The sequence below is a fragment of the Prionailurus bengalensis genome, chromosome A1 (genome assembly GCF_016509475.1).
Source record: "Prionailurus bengalensis isolate Pbe53 chromosome A1, Fcat_Pben_1.1_paternal_pri, whole genome shotgun sequence".
Lineage (NCBI taxonomy): Eukaryota > Metazoa > Chordata > Mammalia > Carnivora > Felidae > Prionailurus > Prionailurus bengalensis.
The window spans coordinates 1,106,619-1,129,660 of NC_057343.1; the positions used below are offsets into that span (position 1 = coordinate 1,106,619).

The 23,042-nt window shown below is 34.4% G+C and overlaps 1 protein-coding gene across 1 annotated transcript in view; it reads left to right on the top strand.

Annotated features, from left to right (window-relative positions):
- ZMYM2 (zinc finger MYM-type containing 2) overlaps positions 1 to 20,493 on the top strand; it is a 101,824-nt gene extending 81,331 nt beyond the window's left edge. The window contains 10 exon segments of the mRNA XM_043574652.1: positions 378 to 549; positions 1,826 to 1,951; positions 3,234 to 3,280; positions 3,282 to 3,329; positions 4,576 to 4,744; positions 4,996 to 5,147; positions 14,218 to 14,332; positions 15,126 to 15,377; positions 15,640 to 15,760; positions 17,181 to 20,493. Coding sequence (XP_043430587.1) covers positions 378 to 549; positions 1,826 to 1,951; positions 3,234 to 3,280; positions 3,282 to 3,329; positions 4,576 to 4,744; positions 4,996 to 5,147; positions 14,218 to 14,332; positions 15,126 to 15,377; positions 15,640 to 15,760; positions 17,181 to 17,373 — 1,395 coding nt within the window. The 3' untranslated portion in view covers positions 17,374 to 20,493.
- Positions 20,494 to 23,042: the final 2,549 nt, after the last annotated feature.

Genomic DNA, 23,042 nt, shown 5'->3' on the forward strand with positions numbered 1-23,042 from the left:
AGTCCTCCGCGGGGCGGGGAGGGCGGGGCAGAAGTACCTCACTTAGTTTTCTTTAATGTTTATTTCAGAAAGTAGCTGGCTTATATTCTGGGCTTACTCTGTTATAGTTGATATCTTAGTTTTGATATGTGTTTTCTCCCCCAAAGCTTTTATCCATCCTGTGTTAGAATAATTTTTAATTTGGAAAATTATCTTTTTTTTTTTTTTTTTTAAGAAAAGATTTTATTTTTAAGTGATCTCTGCACCCAGCATGGTGCACAAACTCATGACCCTGAGATCAAGAGTTGCATGCTCCACCAGCTGTGCCAACCAGGTGCCCCCGGAAAATCATGTTTTAACATGGAGTAAACTTAACAGTAAATACTTTGGTTAACTAGGTGCCGGTTCCTGTTTTTCTGCCTGCCTCCTTGGACAACAGTGAGAAGATCCCTGCAGCAGTTGAGGAGCTAAAAAGCAAAGTTTCCTCAGATCCTCTTGATGCAGAGCTGCTTACAATGACAGATATGATGACTGAGGACGAGGGGAAGACGGAAGCTGCCAACATCAACAGTGAGCTGCTCTGTATTTCACTTTGTGAATAAGTACTTGTATTATTGGTTTTCAGAGGGTTGTAATTGTTAAAGTATGTTCCAGAGCATATCATTAAGTTTCAACTTGATACGGGAATGGGGGAGGCATTGCAGCAAAGATGTATTTGAAGAGACCCATACTCCAGCCCCAAGCTCTCTTCTGTCAAGCCCAGTTTCGAGCAGGAATTTGAATGGTCCATGTTTTAATTATAATAGGATTTGACTTCTAAAATTAACTAACTCAGAATTTTTCCTGTTTTACTGGACTACCTCAGACACAAAAACAACTTGTAGTTGGCTTTAATAATGATCCAAACTCTTATATTGTAATGGTTATCCCCAATTTGTTTGTGCGCTGTACTCAGTAACTTGCATTATCTAAACGAGGGTTTATCCCAACTTCTGTTAGGGCAGTGCTTGCCAAATGGTATATATGATGAGTATGCCGTGGATGATTCTCTTAGAATATTTATTCCTACCCTTACTCCTCTGGTAACACGTAGAGTCCTGTTTCAACCATAAGCTGCCTAATTCACTTTACCCTAGTGTACAATAGAAACACTATAAATTCTCTCTATTTCATAATGTGACCTTGTTTGTGAAAGACTTGGTTACAGTGGTTTTGTTTTTTAAGGAAGTGAAATGGGAAAAATGTCACTGTTAATCTCATAGAAAGGGTATTGTTTTGTGAAACCTTTGTTTCTTGTGTGTGTGTGTGTCTGTGTGTCTGTGTGTCTGTGTGTCTGTGTGTCTTTCTGTCTGCTATCACCAAAATGGATAAAATGCATATCTTACTGTGGCTTACAATACAAAAATGTTTGAAAGCAACTGATCAGAACATTAGAAAGCTGTTGTAATTGAATGATATGGATAACCTAGGTCACAGTTCGTAAAGAGTGCTGAAAATTGCAGTGATCCACCCTCATTAGTTTATTTTTGACAAGAGATTGCTTTTAGAAATATCATACATACATACTGGAATTGCTTTACTATCATTAACTTTTGAAGAGGGGCAGTCAGAAACTTAAAGGATTAAAAGTTTCCATGTACTCATGATCATGTAACAATTGTATAGTATTTTACATTTCAAGATGGCTATATAACTTTTCCTTTTATGACTATTAATACATGTGTTTATTCTTGTTTATATATTGTTCATATATGTTTCCAGACTAAATATAAGTACTGTTTGCCAGATTAAATACAGACTAAATATAGGTGTTTTGATTTGTAATTATATCATGAATTGATTACAGGTGTAATTATTGAAACAGACATAATTGGTTCAGATCTCTTGAAGAACTCTGACCCAGAGACACAGTCCAGTATGCCTGATGTACCATATGAACCAGATTTGGATATCGAAATAGATTTCCCTAGAGGTACTCAAAATGCTATTATGCTGTTTTATTCTTTCAATGTGAACTTTGGTTATGGAATTTAGTTATGGAGTCATAATTGTGGTTATGATCATTAACCATTTAATGTTCATGTTATTGCCTTTACTTTGGTTTTGTCTGTTTTTTTTTTTTTTACCAAACAAAACTCAACAGTTAACTTCTGAGATGAGGCATAGGACTTAAAGAAAATTTCTTAGAGCCAAAAAAAAAAAAATCTTTCGCAAAGTAAGATTACTTTGAAAATAGAGAAAAGTTAAAGAAGTGACTGTTTCTTTTCTTTTCTTTTTTTAAACGTTTATTTATTTTTGAGACAGAGACAGAGCACAAGCATGGGAGGGACCAAAAGAGAGGGAGACACAGAATTCGATGCAGGCTCCAGGCTCTGGGCTGTCAGCACAGAGCCTGACGTGGGGCTTGAACTCACGAACTGTGAGATCATGACCTGAGCTGAAGTTGGATGCTTAACCATCTGAGCCACCCAGGCACCTCTTTTTTAAACAAATGATTGTTTGTTTTTAAAAAAATTTAAATAATCTATTGATGGCTAATAAGCACACTAAATAGAATGTAAAGCATTTTGGGGCACCTGGGTGGCTCAGTTGGTTAAGTGTCCAACTTGGACTTCTTCCCTGGCAGTGGAGAGTTCTCTCTCTCTCAAAATAAATAAGCATTAAAAAAAAAAAAAAAAAGAATGCAAAGCATTTTATTTTGAGAAAGATTTGGTATGTTGAAACAGATTTGTACTGAGATCATTTGTTACTTTTTAATTTTTTTAAATGTTTATTTATTTTGAGAGAGAGAGAACATAGCAGGGGAGGGGCAGAGAGAAAGGGAGAGAATCCCAAGTAGGCTCCACACTGTCAGCTCAGAGCCCCATAGGGGCTCAGTCCCGTGAATCGTGAGATCACGACCTGAGCCAAAACCAAGACTTGGACACTTAACCGACTCACCCACCCAGGTGCCCCTGTACTGAGACCATTTAGATCTTAGAATTGAATTTCAGGTTGTAATATTTTTCTGATATTATACATTTCATGAAAATGTCATATTGGTATTCAGTATACATGTGTTTTATGAGTCTGAATAGGGTTTATCAGAACTCAAGACAATTCTCTATTCACCCTCTCCTGTAGCACAGGTTACCCCCTGTATATAGGTGTTTGTTTATATTCTGTGATTAGTTCTTTGTTGCTGGCTGTATTTATGTAACATAAGCCTGTGCTGTTATATTTGGAAATAAAAGTTCTTCTGATTTGATTGTTAGCTGCTGAGGAACTTGATATGGAAAATGAATTTTTATTACCACCTGTTTTTTGGAGAAGAATATGAGGAACAGCCTAGACCTCGATCTAAAAAAAAGGTATAAATTAATAGTATTCTTGCATTCAGCCACTATCTCTTTGTAGTGATAACCTCTTTAGTTATAGAGCAAGGATACAGTGAGTGACCCACAGTTGTGCTGAGAATATGGGAAGACTTTTTTCCCTTAGATGTAAAAAGACTTCAAGAGTTAATGTGAAAGTAATAATTTTCCAAGTAATAAAAATGTCTCATATTTGTAACTTCATAGAAGAGCAAGTATTTTTGCCATTTAATTTTTCTTTTTAATTTTATCCTGACAAAAGGTTGACATAGTTGCTCAAAAAGTAAACTCCATTCTTTGCCAAGAATTGAGACTATTTTCTAGGGATCTGTTTTTTCCACTGTTATTTCTGATGAGACTAATCTATGAGGTTAAGTTACAGTGTGTAATATCTGGTCTTTTTTACGCAAGCTAGTACATAGAAGGACATGCTGGACAGTTTAATTGTTTAGGCAGACCAAATCTTAATGTTGTTAACAGATGTGATTTAAAAAAATACTTTGTCAACAACTTTACTTATTTCTGATTTTCAACATAAAGCAAGATCAAAAGAAACAAAAAGGATGACTTGCACAAATTTTCCCACAAAGAAAGAAAAAAACTGAAAAAGGAGTGAGTACCTGCAGTAGAATGAAGTTGGACTCCTATTTGACACCACACACAAAAATTAACTCAAAATGGGTTATAGACCTAAATGTAAGAACTAAAATAAAAAACTCTTAAAAGAAAACAGGCCTAAATCGTCACTGCCTTGGGTTAGGCATAGTTCTTTGACAGGATACCGAAAGTACAAGGAACAAAAGGAAAAAATAGGTGAATTAGGTATACTACATCAAAATTTAAAACTTTTATATAGTAAATAATGCCATCATGGAAGTCAGAGGGGCTGAGTGAAATTGAAATTGAAAAGTTCAATTTCTCTCTTACCTTAAGATTTAGAACCCTTTTCAGATTATTTATTGATTATGTCTTAATTTTCTTACCAGTGACTCTCATAGCAGGAGTTATTATGATTTTGATATACAAAGTGGATTATGTAGAAATATGGCATTTCTGGAGATATATTTCAAGTAATGTTATAGGTAGCTATTCTCAGATTTCAGAATACCAGTCAATTCTAAGCATATAAATAGATGTTATTTCTCTTTTAATTTTCATTTGTTGAGGGATGGCTTACATAAAGTTGTGAAATAATGTAGGTATTTTTTTAAAAAAAGATTTTACAATGGTATTTTACTATTAGGGAGCCAAGAGAAAGGCTGTATCAGGATACCAGTCTCATGATGATAGTTCTGACAATTCAGAATGCAGCTTTCCTTTCAAATATACGTATGGTGTAAACGCATGGAAACACTGGGTCAAAACTAGGCAACTTGATGAAGATCTTCTTGTATTAGATGAGCTAAAATCCCGTAAGTGTTCTGATTTTGTTTCCTCTACACCCTATTTCAAATCAAGATTTTTGTTATTAACTACCTTTACTTAAAAAAACATAAATGTAGCTTAAAATATTTTAAGTACATTTAAATGTAGCTTTCATTTTACTTTTAAATTCTAATATAGTCTAAATCAATTTCAGAAAGTTTCTTAATCTTAAAAAAGAGAAAGTTTCTTAATCTTAAGAATAAATAATAATAATTACTAATGTTTTACTTCTTTTTAGCTAAATCAGTAAAGTTGAAAGAGGATCTGCTCTCTCACACCACGGCTGAGCTTAACTATGGGTTAGCTCATTTTGTGAATGAGATCCGACGGCCAAATGGAGAGAGTTATGCACCTGACAGCATCTATTATCTTTGCCTTGGAATACAGGAGGTTAGTAATTTGATGGCTATTTTTGGATATAATGTTAATAAGAAAGGTTGTTGTGGTAGGGGTGCCAGGTGGCTCAGCTGGTTAAGCATCCGAATTCAGCTCAGGTCATGTTCTTGCAGTTCATGGGTTCGAGTCCTGTGTTGGGCTTTGTGCTGACAGCTCAGAACCTGGAGCCTGCTTTGAATTCTGTGTCTCCCTCTCTGTGCCTCTCCCCTGCTTGCACTCTCTCTCTCTCTCTCTCTCTCTCTCTCTCTCTCTCAAAAATAAATAAACCTTAAAAGAAAAACAAAAAAGGTCGTTGTGGTAGTTTTGGAAGAGAAAAATGTTATGTTTCAAGAATATTAAGGGTGGCTTTATGGAACATAATGATTTCTTGGCTTGCCAAGAAAGAAAAAAGAATTTACTCTATTTGAATATATAATACTAGGATATTCTAAAGGATTTTCTTGCTTTGTATATAGGTGTTTCATAATGAGATCTGTTCCTCAAATTCTTGAAAACTGTCGTACCAAAACCGAAAAGAATTCATGTTTAGGGGCACCTGGGTGGCTCAGTTGGTTAAGCGTTGAACTTCAGCTCAGGTCATGATCTCACGGTTTGTGGATTCGATCCCCGCATCAGTCTCTGTGCTGACGGCTCGGAGCTTGGGGCCTGCTTCAGATTCTGTCTCCCTCTATCTCTGCCCCTCCCCCACTTCTCTCTCACGCGCGCGCGCTCTCTCTCTCTCTCTCTCTCTCAAAAATAAACATTAAAATTAAAAAAAAATAGAAAAATGGTGTTAGGGACAAGTCACTTGAAACTCCTGCATCTATCTTTTGTTACAGTTAGCAAAGCTGTATATTTGTTGCCATATATATGATAATCAGGATGGCTTCATTTCTTCCTTAAAATTGCAAATAAATGAATTAACATCCTGAGGTGTGATCCTATATATGTATATATAGATCCATGCTGGTATACATGTAAACAGAAAAATGTGTTCCTTTGCAGATAGTGGATCTGTTTCAATTGTACACTCCTGATGTTTCTAATTTGTTATATAGGTAAATTACTCTTTATTTTTTGGAATCATCTTATAAAAGAAGATCATTCTTTAGGGGTTTAAATAAGCCACATATCTGTGAACCTTGATTGAGTCTACTTTCCGTAATAGACATAAATACTAAGTTTAGGTGTTGGCTTGTAATTCTGAACAAATTGTTCAGGTTTGAGCCCACAGGTCAGAAAGTATCTTAGCTTAACATCCTATGTATTTTTTAGCTGTGATAAATGATAGAAGGAGCTGTTTTTACGTCGAGTTTTGTTTATAGCCCGAGAATTTATAAATTTTTTTTTTCAACATTTATTTATTTTTGGGACAGAGAGAGACAGAGCATGAACAGGGGAGGGGCAGAGAGAGAGGGAGACACAGAATCGGAAACAGGCTCCAGGCTCTGAGCCATCAGCCCAGAGCCCGACGCGGGGCTCGAACTCCCGGACCGCAAGATCGTGACCTGGCTGAAGTCGGACGCTTAACCGACTGCGCCGCCCAGGCGCCCCATATAGCCCAAGAATTTAATGTTATGTTGCCAACTGATGTAGTCACTGAAATTATTCAGAAAACTAGAACTGTCTTAATTTGTATTTTAAGTTGTGTTCTCTTCAGGGTAGAAATTTGCCCAAGATTACATAAGTGGTAGTGGGAAGGTAGCACATGGCTGTAAATTATTGTATGTTCAAGGGCCATCATATATTTTGCAGTAGCAACCTAAAAAATATATAGTAGGTTTTACTTTTCCTCATTCTTCTTTGATAGATTTATACGTACCTTAGCCTCATATTTAGATGGTGACAATAGGTCATCCACCATTCCAGATCTCAAAATCCCTGAAAACTAGAGATTTTACTCTTTAGTTTTTCAGAAACACTCATTTGGTAGTAAAACCTGAGTTGAAGAGTTGTGAAGTTTTTGTCTATTTAGTGTACTTTCTGTTTGATCATCTACAGAATATTAACTACATAATTCACTATAGAATAGTTAATGTTTCTAAAGGAATAAAGGGTACTTTCCTAGATCACTTTAGGAATATTATGTAAATATGTACATGCCCTGAATTTCCTCTGTAAAATCCAAAAAAGTTATGAATTCCAAAACATATCTGGCCTCAGTGGTTCTGGTTCAAGGTTTATAGACCTGTGTGTGTTCCCCCACCCCCCGTTTTCATCATACCTAGGAGTAAAAAAGAGTAGGAATAGCAGGCAAAACCATCTCAGCTGTCTGGTTTCAAAATAAGTTACCTGTTAACATAATAAAGACTCTTCTTCAGAGCAAATAGGATTTGGGTTTTACTCTTTGTGTCTTACACCATGCAGGCCCTATTGTAGGCACTCATTAACCTGGATAATTGTCAACAGCTAGTACACAATAGACCTGTATTGTCCAGTTTTTCTGCTGCTTTTTATTGTGTGTATGTATTTAAGATGGTGGAACAATCTTTTTTAAAAAAGAACATTTATATCATCATCTTGGAAGTAGTTCAGTTGTTCAGATCAATCATTTGTAAAAGTGTAGAAGAGGATATTAGGGTTCTCCCAAGTTAACTCAGCAGGAAGGAAAGAGATTGAGTTCTAGGCTCTTATTTGTGTTGTTTTAATGCAGCTCTACTTTTTGGTATGTTTTGGGGTTCTGTATAAAATTTCATTTAAAAATGGCTTCTAGAAATTCACCTTAAAAAACTAGTACCTGAATAATAAAATTTTAAATCACAGTGTAATAAAAGGCAACACAATGAGCAGTCTCTGTCTTACCCATCTCTGTTCCACTTAGTTCACCTTCCTGAAAAATACTCTCTGTTGGCTCTTTCCTTTCCTCGGACATTACTTTGCATATAGAAATATAATGGATTTTTGTATATTCATCTTATATTCTCTATGTACCAATTCATTATTAGTTTTGTTAGGTGGTGTTAAAGACAGTTTTGCCTCTTTCTTTCCAATCTGCATGTCTTCTTTTTCTTGTCTTACTACATTGGTTAGGGATGTCAGGCCTCCTTCCCCCTCCCAACATTGAAAGCAAATGATGAGAGCAGAAACCCTCACCTTGTTTCTAATTCTTGAGGAAAGATGCTTCACCATTAAGTATGATGTTGCCTATAGGTTTTTTGTAGTTTCTTGTTTGTTACCAGGCCAAGGAAGAGAACTTCTATCCCTAATTGGCTGAGAATTTTTCTTAACCTTTTATTTTGTTACTGAGGGTTTTTATCATAATCGGTTACTGAATTTTGTCAACTGCTTTTTCTGCATCTATGGAGACAATCGTATGGTTTTTCTGTCTTATTCTCTTAAGAGAATTAATTTTCAGATATTAAATCAACCTTGAATTTCTGAGAGATACTGCATTTGATAATGATATATTAACTTTTTTATATACTGCTGATTAAACTTGCTAATTTACTGTTAATGACTTTGCAGAGGTTCATGGAGGATACTAGTCCATGGTTTTCTAGAGATCTTTCCCTGGCTTTGGTGATACCACTGGCCTCATAAAATAAATTGGGAGGTGTTCCTTTCTCCTTTTTTTTTTTTAAAGCTTGCTTGCTTTTCCTTCCTTCCTTCCTTCCTTCCTTCCTTCCTTCCTTCCTTCCTTCCTTCCTTCCAGAGAGCATGAGCTGGAGTGAGAGAGTCAATCTTAAGCAGGTTCCACACTGGTGTGGGGCTCGATCCCAGGACCCTGGGATCATGACCTGAGCTGAAATCAAGAGTCGTATATTCAACCAACTGAGCCACCCAGGACCACCCCCCGCCCCCGCCCCCCCCCCCCCCCCCCCCCCCCACCTTTCTTCTCTTTTCTGAAAGAATTTGTGAGAATTGGTATTATTCCTTTCTTAAGTGTTTGACAGAATCCAGTGAAGCTATGTGGGCCTGTTTTTTGTTTGTTTGTTTGTTTTTTTATTTTGTGGGGTTTGAGGTAGTTTAAATTACTAAGTCAATTCATTTAATTTTTATACGGTTATTTAAGTTCACTCTTTATTTTGAGTTCATTTTAGCAGTTTTGTCTTTAAAGAAATTTGTGCACTTGATCAAAGTTGTCACATATTTGTTAGCATGGGTTGATGTTGATAGGTAGATAGCAGCTTAAAAATGTAATGGTTTATAATGATAAAAAACACAGCCCTTAGTTTATACATTGTGAAAAACAAATGGCTAGTGGGATTGGGCCTAATGGGGCTAGGGTTCTGGTTTGCCTGTATTTGCTGATCTAGCTAAAAGTTTATCAGTTTTCTTTTATTGATTTATTCGGAGAGCCAGCTTTTGGTTTCATTGATTTTTTTCTGTTTTCTCTTTTTTGGAGTCTCTGACCTCCATTTGTTTCCTTAATTTGTTTTCTTTTTTCCAACTTAAGATCATTGATCTTAGACCTTTTTTCTTTTCTAGTAAAGCATTTAAAGGTATACATTTTCTTCTATCAACTAGTTTACTTGCGTTCCATAAATTTTTAAAAATATTTTCATTTTCCTTAAGTAAAGAGAATTGGCTGGCTACCCTATAACTCTATTATAGGAAGTTGAATCTCTGGATTGCTTTTTACTGAGTGGGTTATTTAAATATTAGAACTCCAAATACTATTAGAGGTTTGAGATCTAAATGGATTGCATAAGAAGGAATTATAAATTATGTCTTTAAGTTGGTCTTTTTTTCTAATTTTTTTTTATTGTGGTAAAATACACGTAACATATAACTTACCCATTTTAACTGTTTTTAATGTACAAGGCAGGGATATTAAGTACATTTGTAATCCTGTGCAAAGATGACCACCATCCATCCCCGTATAGCATAACTGAAACTCTGTACCCATTAAACGGTAACTCATTCTCTCCTCACTCCACCCTTGGCAGCCATCATTCTGTTTTCTGTCTCCATAAGTTTGACTACTTACGGTATCTTGTATAAGTGAAATATTACTCTTTTTGTGACTGGCTTTCTGCACTAAGCATAGTATCTTCAAACCTTATCCATATCGTAGCATATGTCTGAATTTCCTCCCTTTTTAAACAGGGTCTTTACATTTGACTAAAACTGTTTCCTCAGGAATTTTTTTTGCTACTGAACTATACACTTTAGAATGGTTAAGATAGTAAATTTTTCTTTTCTTTTTTTGTTTTTACCCCATAATTGAAAGAAGTTTTTTTTACTATTCTCATCATTGGACATATTTTCACAGACTTGATTTAATTTTGTAAAAGGCTGTATGGTATTTATAAGCAGCTTTAAAAATAATCTTAAACCTCAGTGTAAAGATAAGCTATCTAAAATATACTTTACAGAAATCATTGCTGTTTAATGTTACTTCAAGGATGTGTACAGAAATAGAAGCTATTTTTGGAAGAGTGCATATTTTTCTGTTGCATTTATTGATTTTGTTTGCATCTGGGAATAAAATAATGTCGAAGAAGTAGGACTTTTTTTATATTTGTTTATTGAAGGAATAACATCTTTAGTTGTAAGGACCAGGTGTTGTGAATGTAGGTAGTAAATAGGTAGCCGCTTCTGTACTGCATATTGAGAAATTAGGTATAATTATGGATGTTTAATTAGTACTGTGTGAAGGGGGTGCACAGCATTTTTCTTCTAGCTCACAAACAGAATAGCTGATTTTCCCCCCTGATTTTATAAGGATAACGGTTATTGTTAAAAAAGAAAATTATGTGAACTCCTACAATCATGATCATTCTTTCCTCTCATCCACTCTTACCTTATACATGTGAACACACGCCCTGCACACCAAAGGCATTGTCAGTGGAATTGTGGATACCGTTTTCCTGAACCTTCCCCACTTCATCATGGTTAGCTAAATGTGTATGCTTCTCTGTATTTTTTTATGAACACGGCAAAAGATATAATAGTTTGTCAGCTAAGAACATGGAGCCATATTAAACTTTTGTACTACAGTTTCCTTCCTTCTGTTTCTCAGCACATGGTGGCAGTCCCTCTAAGTCAGCTGGAACAGACTTAACTGTGTGTATTTCATACTACATTTAATTTAGTCATTTCAACGATGATGAGCATTCCCTTTGTTTCATAAAATTTTGCTATTATAGATAAACAGTGTACACCTTCTTTCCCCTCCTTTCCCAAATATTACATAATGATCCTAAAGATCTTTTTCAAAAAAAAAAAAATTTTTTTTTATGTTTTATTTTTGAGAGCAAGAGACATAGTGTGAGTGGGGGAGGGGCAGAGAGAGAGGGAGACAGAGAATCTGAAGCAGTCTCCAGGCTCTGAGCCATCAGCACAGAGCCCGATGCGGGGCTCGAACCCACAAACTGTGAGATCATGACCTGAGCCAAAGTCCGATGCTTAACCAACGAGCCACCCAGGTGTCCCGATCCTAAAGATCTTAAAGATCTTATTTCTATGAGATTAGATTTCTGAAAGGGTATTATTAGACCATAAAAAAAGCATATGTTTTATTTTTTTTTTAAGTTTATTTACTTAGAACGTGCACATGCAAGCGGGGGAGGGGCAGAGAGAGAGAAGGGGAGAATCTCAAGCAGGCTCTGTGCTGTTAAGTGCGGAGCGTGACACAGGGCTCGAACTCACGAAATTGTGAGATCATGACCTGAGCCAAAGTCTGACACTTAACCGACTAGCCACCCAGGTGCCCCAAACATACTTTTTATTGTAAAAGCTATCACGATATTGCTTCCCAAAAGTGCTGAGGATCTTTTTAGTTGGCCATTTGAGTTAGCTTTTCTGGGAAGTTTTGCTTTGTTGGGTTGTTTATCTCTTTCCATTTGTGAGAATTCTTTGTTTATTCTAGATAGTTATTCTCATTTTCCAAAAATTTTTCCAAAATTTCTTATCTTGAAAAATGCTTTTTTCAAGAAGAGTTAGAACTCCATTTACTATATTAAAAACTAGAGTAAACTCTCTTATTAATTTGAGCTTGTTAATTTGAGTTCTATTATATAGAACTTTATAAAATTCTATTAAAATATGTATAACATTTTAAAATGTATTTAATCTTTGATTCAGAAGGGCCTTAAGAATTTGCCTTATTTTTTTTTTTAATTTTTTTTTCAACGTTTATTTTTTTGGGGACAAAGAGAGACAGAGCATGAACGGGGGAGGGGCAGAGAGAGAGGGAGACACAGAATCGGAAACAGGCTCCAGGCTCTGAGCCATCAGCCCAGAGCCCGACGCGGGGCTCGAACTCACGGACCGCGAGATCGTGACCTGGCTGAAGTCGGACGCTTAACCGACTGCGCCACCCAGGCGCCCCAGTGACATTGTATTTTAACCAATTAATGCTACAGTCATAACACTGAGAATTTCCAGATATTTTTATAGAGTTTCTGCCCTCTGACTAACTCATCAGTAGGGAAGGGATCTGACACTGTCACTTCATTGATTGCCAGGCACCTGGTTTGTCATCCTATTCGCAAGGTATCAGTTACGAATTTTTGTTCTGCCATTTTGAAATTATGCTGTCTCCCTTCTGACTAGCAGGACTGACATTATAATGATCAGTTCAGATGATGATACGCTAGTCTGATATTTGATTATTATATGGTGGTTTTTTTTTCCATTCTTTTACTTTTCATTTATCTGTGTCTGCATATTTAAAGTTAGGTGTCTTGGAGCACCTGGCTAAGTTGGAAGAGCATGCAACTCTTGATCTTGGGGTTGTAAGTTCGAACCCCGTGCTGGGTATAGAGATTATTTTAAAGAAAATAAAACTTAAAAAAAAGTAGGTTTCTTGTTAAGCAGCATATTGTTGGGCCTGGCTTTTTTTTTTGTTTGTTTGTTTGTTTGTTTGTTTGTTTGTTTTAAGTCCAATTGACCAATCTTTGTCTTGGTATGTTTAGACCAACAAACCTTTTTTTCCCCTGTATATAAAGAACCAGATAGTAAATGTTTTATTTGTCTTTGCAGGCCACACTGATATATCATGCACCCATTCAGCTCTGCCATTGCAGTATGAAAACAGACTTTGGCAATATGCAGATGTCACTTGTGTCTGTGTTTCAAGGAAACTTTATTGACAAAAATAGGCACTGAACCAGTTTTGGCTCTCATTTGCCACCCTGGTTTAGATCTTTTATACTTAGTATAATCACGGCTGCCATTGGATGAGAATCTGCCATTGGTTGTTTTGTATTTGTTTTATCTGTTCATTATTGGGTTTTTTTTTTCTCTGCTTTCTTTTGAATTAGTTATTTTTCTGTGATTCTATTTTGTCTCTACTGTTGGTTTATTTTTTGCCTCTTAAATAGTTTTGTTGTGGTTGCCCTAGGATTTATAATATGGGTCTTCAGTTCATTATCTACCCTCAAATATTATTGTACCACTTTATGTATCACGTATGAACCTTATAACAGTGTCCGTTTCCCATCGCCTGCCCCTTTGTGCTGTTGTTGCCATACATTTAACTTTTACATTATTTTATTCCAGATTCCACTGGAGATGGACTTTGCAAACTTTAGTTTTTAAATCATTCCTTAACAACTCTCATTGTTAAGATTTGTCATAGTAAGTTATTAGAGTCAAGTTTGTACTGACTCACAGGAGTTAGAGAGAAGCAGTAAGTAAAAAGCATTCCTTAACAATTGAGTGCTAGAAGAGACCCTCAGACCACTGCAGAATAACATTTCATCCAATTCAGAATTTTTCTTTAATAATTTATAATTTAATTACTCTTACTTGAAAATCTAATTTTGTTTTCTCCATGTTCTATATAATGAACATTGGAACCAGATATTCTGTTTTTATCTGACAGACTGAAGATTTCTGCTAGTTCTTACATTCTGGATTCTTGGGTTTGTATTTCAGCTTTGAGTTTTTTAAGCCAAAGAGTAATTGGCAACTTTGATTCTTTATGATTTCTAGGTATGTAGATAAAGCCAGTAATCTCTCCTGTTGTATTATGTTAGTGTGCCTGGTTTTTTGGTTTTTGATTTTTGGTTGTTTTTTTTTTTTTTTTTTTTTAGATAAAAGCTTTCTTTCTTAAGACATATTGTATAAGTATATATTCACTCTTTATAATAAGCTGGTTTTCCTTCAAGAAACTTTTTTTTTTTTTTTATTGTAGTACTTGTGTGGTAGTAATCGAAAAGACAACATATTCATTGATCCAGGATACCAGACATTTGAGCAAGAATTGAATAAAATACTTCGAAGTTGGCAACCAAGTATACTTCCAGATGGTAATGCTCGCTTGCTGTCTCTCTTATATATATAAGAGATACATATGTATCTTTACATATATACATATGTATATGTAAAACTTTTCAGGATTGAGAGTTTTTAACGTAACTTCTGTACTATTGTATCTGTCTCCTATGAGTATTCTGGTTCTTGAGGTAATCCTCTCTTAAATAAAAGTGTTGCTGACTTGCTACTGGGATTTTTATTTTTACAGAAAGTATGTTAAAAATAATTAGGAAATAATTTAAATTAGTGTATTTTTCAGAGTACTTATTCATGAACTCATCTGTTCATCTTTTGTTGAATTAGAAATGAATGTAGTTGATAACTAGTGTTTATAAAGAACTTTGTAATAAATGTGACCTGCTTTCTCTGGAGTAAGAAACTGGGTGTGTATTCTTAAGCCCTGCTGTGGATATTGTGATACAAATTTGTCTAAGAAATCTGTTTTAGATGTGTGAAGAAAATGTGTTTGTGAATGGAAATCACCTATTTTTTTCCCCCAGCAATCATGCAGATTTAAGTTCCTTTCTGACCGTTGTGTGCTTGTCCTATAGAAGACCAGAAGCAAACATCTAGTCTCTTATTCCAGAGATGCTAGCACCATAGTCTTGTGTATTCCCTAGCTTCTTTTGTCATAGAGGTGCATAGGTAATTCTGAAAGTGTGTTTTGACCTGGTGTGAATGGAGGATTGAAATAGGTTTGTTCTTGAATTAACGTTATTTTTTTTTAGATGGTTAAATGATCATTATTTTATTTGTTGTAATTTTTAAAAAATATTTCTGTTTAAGGGTCAATATTTTCTCGAGTCGAAGAAGATTATCTCTGGAGGATAAAACAACTGGGATCACACTCTCCAGTAGCTCTTCTGAATACCCTGTTCTACTTTAACACTAAGTATTTTGGTCTGAAAACAGTGGAACAACACTTAAGACTTTCCTTTGGCACTGTGTTTAGGCACTGGAAAAAAAATCCTTTAACAATGGAAAACAAAGCATGTCTTCGATACCAAGTGTCTTCCTTATGTGGAACAGATAATGAAGGTAGTGTAACATATTTTTATTTTTGTATTGTCTGTGGCAGGGATGGCCAAACTTTGCCTTAGTAAAGACCACCTGGGTCACTTGTTAAGACTCTAAGGACTGCCATTTTCATAAAGTAAGACAACCTATATCTTCTTAAGACATCTTAGTTCATTTTGTTTGAAAAAGTCACATATTTGGTATAACAGATACAAGGAGTGAATAGTACTATTCTTTCTTCAAGATTAGTCTCAGGAAGTTCATGTAATTTTTATTTTTTAAGATAAAATTACTACTGGAAAAAGAAAACATGAAGATGATGAGCCAGTATTTGAACAAATTGAAAATACAGCCAATCCTTCTAGATGTCCTGTGAAAATGTTTGAATGCTACTTGTCTAAAAGGTAAGTGTTAATGATATTTAACTTTTTACATGGTAGTATAGGTTAGTTTCCTTGAATTTAACACTACCAAGAGGTGACATTTTTCACTGATCTTTCTTAGATTTTTCTCTCACTTCTCACTCACATCTAATGTTTGTAAGTCTCATTATTGTAAAATACCTAGCTTATACTTCATACTTTAAGGTTCAAGCATATGTTAAGAAATTGTTGTTTAGTGAAGTTGCTACTATTATTGTCATCTTTTAAATTACAGCAATTCCAATAATAAAGCATAGGACACAAACTTTTTTTTGTAAAAGGTCAGATAGTAAATATTTTAGGCTTTTTAGGCTATAGAGTCTCTATTGAAGTTAATCCATTCTGTTGTTATAGCCAGAAACCAGCCATATACTATTATAAATAAATGGCCCTATAGTATTTTTATAGTACTTGTAGTATACAGTTTTATTGTGTTCTAAAACCTGAGACAAACAAGTGATGGGCTATAGTTTGCCCACCCCCTGGTGAAAAGGTATGTTCAAAGGTAGAATAGATAGATGGAGATAAAAATGAAATCTTTACATGTAAGAGAAAATGTTCCTTTAAGAAGGTCTTACATAGTGTTCTGAAAGTACTGTACTTTTCAACTATACCACCACTTTGTTCCCTCAATCTAATACCAACAGGCATTTTAGAAAATGTTAAACCATTGAGATGTTTAGAGATCATAAACTATTTTATGCTTGTCCATTGCTTTATATATATGTACTCTTTAATTTTCGAAGGCTTAGTAAGAACTAAGAGTTCATTTCCTTATGTTAAGTTGTATAAATTATAGATAGGTCCCCAAATGAGTTCTTAACTAATGATGTCATCTACAGATAATAGTAATATTTTTGACTGGTTTGGGGTGGCCTTGTTCGGCTGCAACAGTGTTAGATCTTCCAGTGGTGGTAACTCTTATTTGGAAATCCCTATCTCAGTATTGTTGGTATTTTAAAAGTTAAATTTCTATTGTATAATGCTATTAGGTATTTTTATTTTATGGGCTACTATATTTCATCAGTTTTAAGACACACTTTTCAAATTTTACTATCTCTGAAACTGGGATGCATTTTATAATTGATACAACTTAAAATTATAATTGACAGTGTTCTACTTGTTTAGTGGCAACATTAAAATAATGATTAAAATATTATTTCTTTTGATGGTGTTTTGGATTCAGTGAAATAACGGAATTCAAATGGTGGGAAAATAATCTTTTATCACAGAAATTAACTTTGAAAATATCTTAATGATAAAAAAAATTAATATAAGTAATGACATGATCTGACCACATAATATGGTTAGTAGTAACAGCATTGTTCTTGGAAGACGAAAAGAAAGTTGTGGGGAATTTTGTATATATACTGTGAAATTGACTTTCTCCTTTCTCCCAAAGTCCACAGAATCTTAATCAGAGAACGGATGTTTTTTATTTGCAACCAGAATGCTCTAGTTCTACAGATAGCCCTGTCTGGTACACATCTACTTCACTGGACCGAAACACCTTGGAAAATATGCTTGTACGGGTTCTTTTAGTAAAAGATATTTATGATAAAGACAATTATGAACTGGACGAAGACACAGACTAAAAAGGAACGTTTCAGAAGCAATCGGGATAAAACAGCATTAGATAGTCATGCTGCTAGATCTTTATTATGGAAAACATTTCAAGTTTACTCCTTCTGTTTTGAGTTTTGTAGCAGTGTACCCACACTGGGTATTACCATGTAAATAATCTGTGAGTGAAAGTTGCCATTATTCTATGTAGTGGTTTTAGGATACTTAACAAATACATTCAAATTCTTTTTTTATTATTTATTTGATTAGGTATGTTTGTAACTTTTTACATTACAAAATACGAATGAGAATGTGCCATGTATAATTTTTTTCTTGTAGTAAGAAACATCCATATTGCACAACTCTACTGTTGCAAAGCTTCCTTGAAAGGAGGCTCTTTTACTGGGTTCTCTACCAGATGGTTGTGTATGGGTAGCACTACTAAAAGTTTAGAACTTGCAGTGTCTTTCCGAATTTTTAAAATAAACTGTAAACTAATAGGCTGGGTTTTTTGTTTTGTTTTTTGGGGGTTTTGTTTGTTTGTTTTACGTTTTAGTTACTGAAGCCTTACAAGGTTATGTAGAGAGATACCATCTTCTGTACCAAAAATAGACAAGAGAATGCTGTCGATATTGGTGTACTGTAATGTGAATCTTTACTGGTGAAAACAACTTTTTGTTCCCCTTATTAAAACCTTAGTGTCCTTTTCTCATTTGTGGCTTTCTGCATCACCCCAGTCAATAATATATATATATATATGTGTGTGTATATATATATATGTATGTATATATGTGTGTGTATATATATATATATGAAGAATGATGTTGAAAACATGATCATTGAGACATTTTCTTTGTAAAAATGTCCAATGAAAGTACAAAATTCTGTTTTCTGTGCCAACCATAAGTATCCAAAATCCCATTCATTTATAGAAGTTTGATTTTTCTTTTTTCCCCTTAAAGATACAGATCATGTTGCAGTATCTGAGTAGTACTCTAAAACTTTACCAACTTTATTAGGATTTTTATATTGCCTTCAAATATGACTGATGGATACATTGGATAAAATTATTTTTAGAGATGCCGCTCCTAAAATAGTTGTTACAGAAGGTCGATCAAGTTTAAATAACAGAGTATCACATTTTTACTATGAAGATTACCAGTGTAGTGATTCTGATATTTCAGATGATTGAAGAACAAAGAAAGAAACTGATGGATAAAGTCTATCTCAGAGGAAATCACATTTGATGTTAGATTGTTTGGCTTTTAAAATTACTTCTTATAGAAGATAAAAGCATTTTAAAACTTTGTGCTTCTGCATAGCAATTTATCTGTTTAGACCTTTTCTTTTAGAATAAGGAAGTTTACTTAAAATCCTATTTGATAGAGACTGAGCAAAATGCTGGCTGCAAATTATTATAAAGAAACCATTTGGCTGACTTCATAGAGCATGTATGTAATCATATTGTTTTGTTTCTAATTCCTGACTCACCATGGTGACATTAGTTTTTTAAAATTGTTGCGGGGGGTGGGGGGGGGCTGAATTTGGGCTATTTTCCACAGTGATTAGGCAACGTCTACACATCCCTTAGGTATTTCTCCTTTGCTTAGGATAAATGTTAGCATTCAGAAGAAATTTTCTCAATCATGATATAGAAAAATTCACAAGTATAATCACTGTATTTTAAAGCAATAATTATCAGAAATGGTTTTGGCATAAAATTACTTTATAATGTCCTAATTTGTTTTATAAGTTTGAATAACATACCTGTCCCTTAATTTTATATTTGTTGATTTCATAATCACACAGCAAATCTGATATTACTTTACTAAAATAGATGGCTCATTGTCTATTTAATTAAGAAAACTGGGTAACATTTAAAATATATACTATAAAAATTTCCTCACACTTAACCTTTTTCCAGAAGTACTTTAAGCACTTTTCCTATAAATGCATATTGTTGATTAAAAGGTGGTTAATCCTAGCCATCTTTTATTCTTCACAGTGGTGCTATATTCCATCAAGAGCAATAACGTTTTCCCCAAATGTCACTTAATGTTTATTCTCCCAGATACCATACATTTCTGCCGCGGTGCTGTTAAGCACCTTGTCTGGCTATTTACATCTCCTTTATTGTACATTAGCTCTTCTAAACAGAAATGTCTACATAAGTTTGATCTCGACATGATTGAGGATTTAGAGCTCTTGTTTTTGTCTTGAATGCAATCCAAGGATTAACTTGACTCTCAGGGGGAAAAGAAAAACAAAACTTTATAAGAATTGTTTGTTCTGTGAAACTTATTTCACCTAGAATACATTTCATTGGTTCCTGGATGTCCTTAGTTTGTGTGGTCATAGCTGACTGCTAAGAAAAAGGACAGTGAAATGGTAGCAGTTTCTTTTTGCTTCTTAGTGATTTCTGTTTATAGCATCCTGTAAATATAACTTTATTGTCTTTAGATGTCTATTGGAGATGCTATATTTTTTTGTTCTGAAGGTTTTGCCATTTAAAATGAATCAAAGTTTTTATTCCTATTGAGAAAAGTGAATTTCCCATGCAAATTGAATCTTCATTAACACAGTTTTTAGGTTTTAAACTGTATTAGGTAATATAAGACATTAAAAGATTTTTCTAGGCAAGAAGCTCAACTTTTTTTTTTTTTTTTTTGGCATAAAAATATTACACAAGTTGTCACCAGTGTGTTAAAACATCTTGAGACAGGAAAGAAGAAGATGCATATTGTACTGTGCATTCAAACTTTTGTCACTGTTTTTCTGATGGAATTTCCCTTTGTCCTGGCCAATATGGAATGGGTGACTCATTTATGGGATAATCTGGAAATGAGATAAACTCATTTATGCATAGCATGAAGGTTTACAGTAATGGAGAAGTCAAAATTGCAAATTTTTGGTTTGTACTACTCTAATGTGGGTTCATTTTGTCTGAAATCTTAAATACCATGCAGTCTTAAATCACTATAAAAATTTACACTTTTATTTTGCCAGTTATTTCCAAAATGTATTGTTTTACATATGTCACTTATGTTCTAAGTTACCACTGACTGTAGGATAATGTCCTTGTTCCCCTCAAACAAAATAGTCATGAAAGTGTACATTAAAATATTTTTAAAGAATAAATTTCTTTAACTAAATTATAATACTTTTGGATTTCCCCCCTTAATAAGCCCCTTTCTCATTTTTAGAGAAGTTATTTGAATTTCAGTTATTCCATTTTACTGTGTTTTTAGGAATAGACCATTTTTAATACTGTTTTCCAGTGTTAAGTACTTTTTATTGTTTCTGGGTTTATCATACTTGAAAATGATACTACTAACAATATCTTATAAATATAGCAGTTGATGTCCAGAACAGGTTAACTGCATCGGTCTGGGTTTGAGAGTAGAGGCATTTAAAGTGATGTTTCAATTTGTACTATTTTTTTTTCTTAGAAGCTACATGTTAGACACCCCAAATACGTTACTGTGATTCCTTGCCTTATAGTGAACTGGACAAGAGAAAGTCGTTCTTAAAATCTGGGCAGATGGTGTCCTAATTAATTACTGAGTTAAACAAGGTCATGAATTTAGGCCTTTGGAGGAAAAAGAACCAAAGAGAAGCTAAGATTTATTCTGTAAATAAAGAATTAAGAATAGAACCAAAGAGAGGGCCACAGACCGTTGGGTCTAGAATTGGAGGTCTTTGTATCTTTGAAGGAAGGCAGGTGTAAATCCTAACTGAGCATATTTTATTTTCTATTGTAGTGCAGTGAAAAGAATAATTACAGCTCTTTCTGAGACTTTCAGCTGCATACTTGATTCTTTTTTTTTTTTTCAACGTTTTTATTTTTATTTTTGGGACAGAGAGAGACAGAGCATGAACGGGGGAGGGGCAGAGAGAGAGGGAGACACAGAATCGGAAACAGGCTCCAGGCTCTGAGCCATCAACCCAGAGCCTGACGCGGGTCTCGAACTCCTGGACCGCGAGATCGTGACCTGGCTGAAGTCGGACGCTTAACCGACTGCGCCACCCAGGCGCCCCTGCATACTTGATTCTGATTGGACCTCAGTTTCTTTATCTGTAAAATGAAGGTATTGCCTTAATTTCTGATTCTGGAGTTTCAAATTAAGCATAGTTGATACATGGCTTAAGAGGCTTAGTAGTAAATCTTACAGATTTATGTTTGAAGCCTTATGATTTATTTAGAAACACATTTTCTTGGAGGGGAAAGATCTTTCCTAAAATAGACTTAACACAGGCTGTGTCATACCTGATTTTTATGAGTCCTATTCAAGTAACTCCTCAGAAGAAAACTCAGCGTAATGAAACTTAAGTTTTGTTATAAAACTTAAACAGTGGATCTTCATTACATATTTCCTTTGTGCCAAAGAACTATTGTCAACCATGGTAGTTAAGGAGGAAGAGAAAGTAAAAGATTAAAAAGGCATTAGTGTTGCAATTATGGGTCGTGAACAAGATGTACTGTTGTATGTATATTTAACTCCTAGGGAATATAGAATATAGTCATGATAGTTTACAACACAGAACACTGTGTACACTCAGAAACCCTAAAAAGCTTTTATGTTCTAGAGTAGGTTTCATAGCATTACCACCACCTGTAATTATATGAAACATTGGATTCCTGTAACGTTCTTGATGGTGCTTTTAGCTCTGTTTAAAATGGCCAGTGGCACAATTTCTGACTATTTTGATGACACCAGTCTTCATCTCTGGCTTTCAGGCCAACTCATTACAAGAGTAGTTAAATATAGCACCCAAAGGAAAAGCTTAGAGTACCTTCATCATGCATTAGAGAGGATTCTAAAAGGTGTTAAACCACATTGAATCAAGGTGAGTAATTCAACTTGTAGGTTATGTTATATGGATGGAAGGAACACACAAGGTGCAATATATTAAGGATATTTTTTTAAAACTTCATCCACTAAGGATTTTTTTTCATAGTAAATGCTTTTGGAAATAAAACCTCTCAAATATTTTCTAAATCATGGATGTACTATTCTTAAACCTATAAGCAAAATTAAGCCTTTCCATTTCGATTACATATTTGTAGTTCTAAAGTGATGTCAGCAGATGGCAATAGTATACAGCACAGAGTTTCAATTGCCTTTTTTTTTTCCCCTCCCCCTTTGTTAATGCTACTATGAGTAAAATGACCCTTGATCAGAAACCTTTGGGAGTTTTAGAATTGAGAAATTTCCCCTTTTCAAAAATATGTAGATTACATAACACCCTCAGTGGAGCCAGGGGCAGCACCCCATAATCAATGTCTACAGCAGTAGGTCAGATATTCACAGTAACTAGAATAAACTATGGCTATAGAAAGCTTTACATGGTTCAGGTCATTTTTTGTCACAAACAGGAAAAACTAGATTTTTAGATTTTTTTTTCAGATCTCAAAATTGCTAACAAGGAACTGCAGGCCTGTAATAAAACGAATGTTCTATCTAGTGTTTTCCTTTTAATAAAACATCTGTTATGTTTTATTGCTTAGTTTTGATAGAAGTAACTGAAGGCTTTCTGTAAAATTTGCATATTAGATTTAAAGAAAACATGCAAGGAATGCTTAGAATAAGCATAACTATAAATGGCAGTTCTAGAGCCATTATTGAATTCTGAAACTTAAAAAATAACTACTTTTACTTTCCATTTTGCATTTGTATTTGTAGCATAATTATTCTTCATA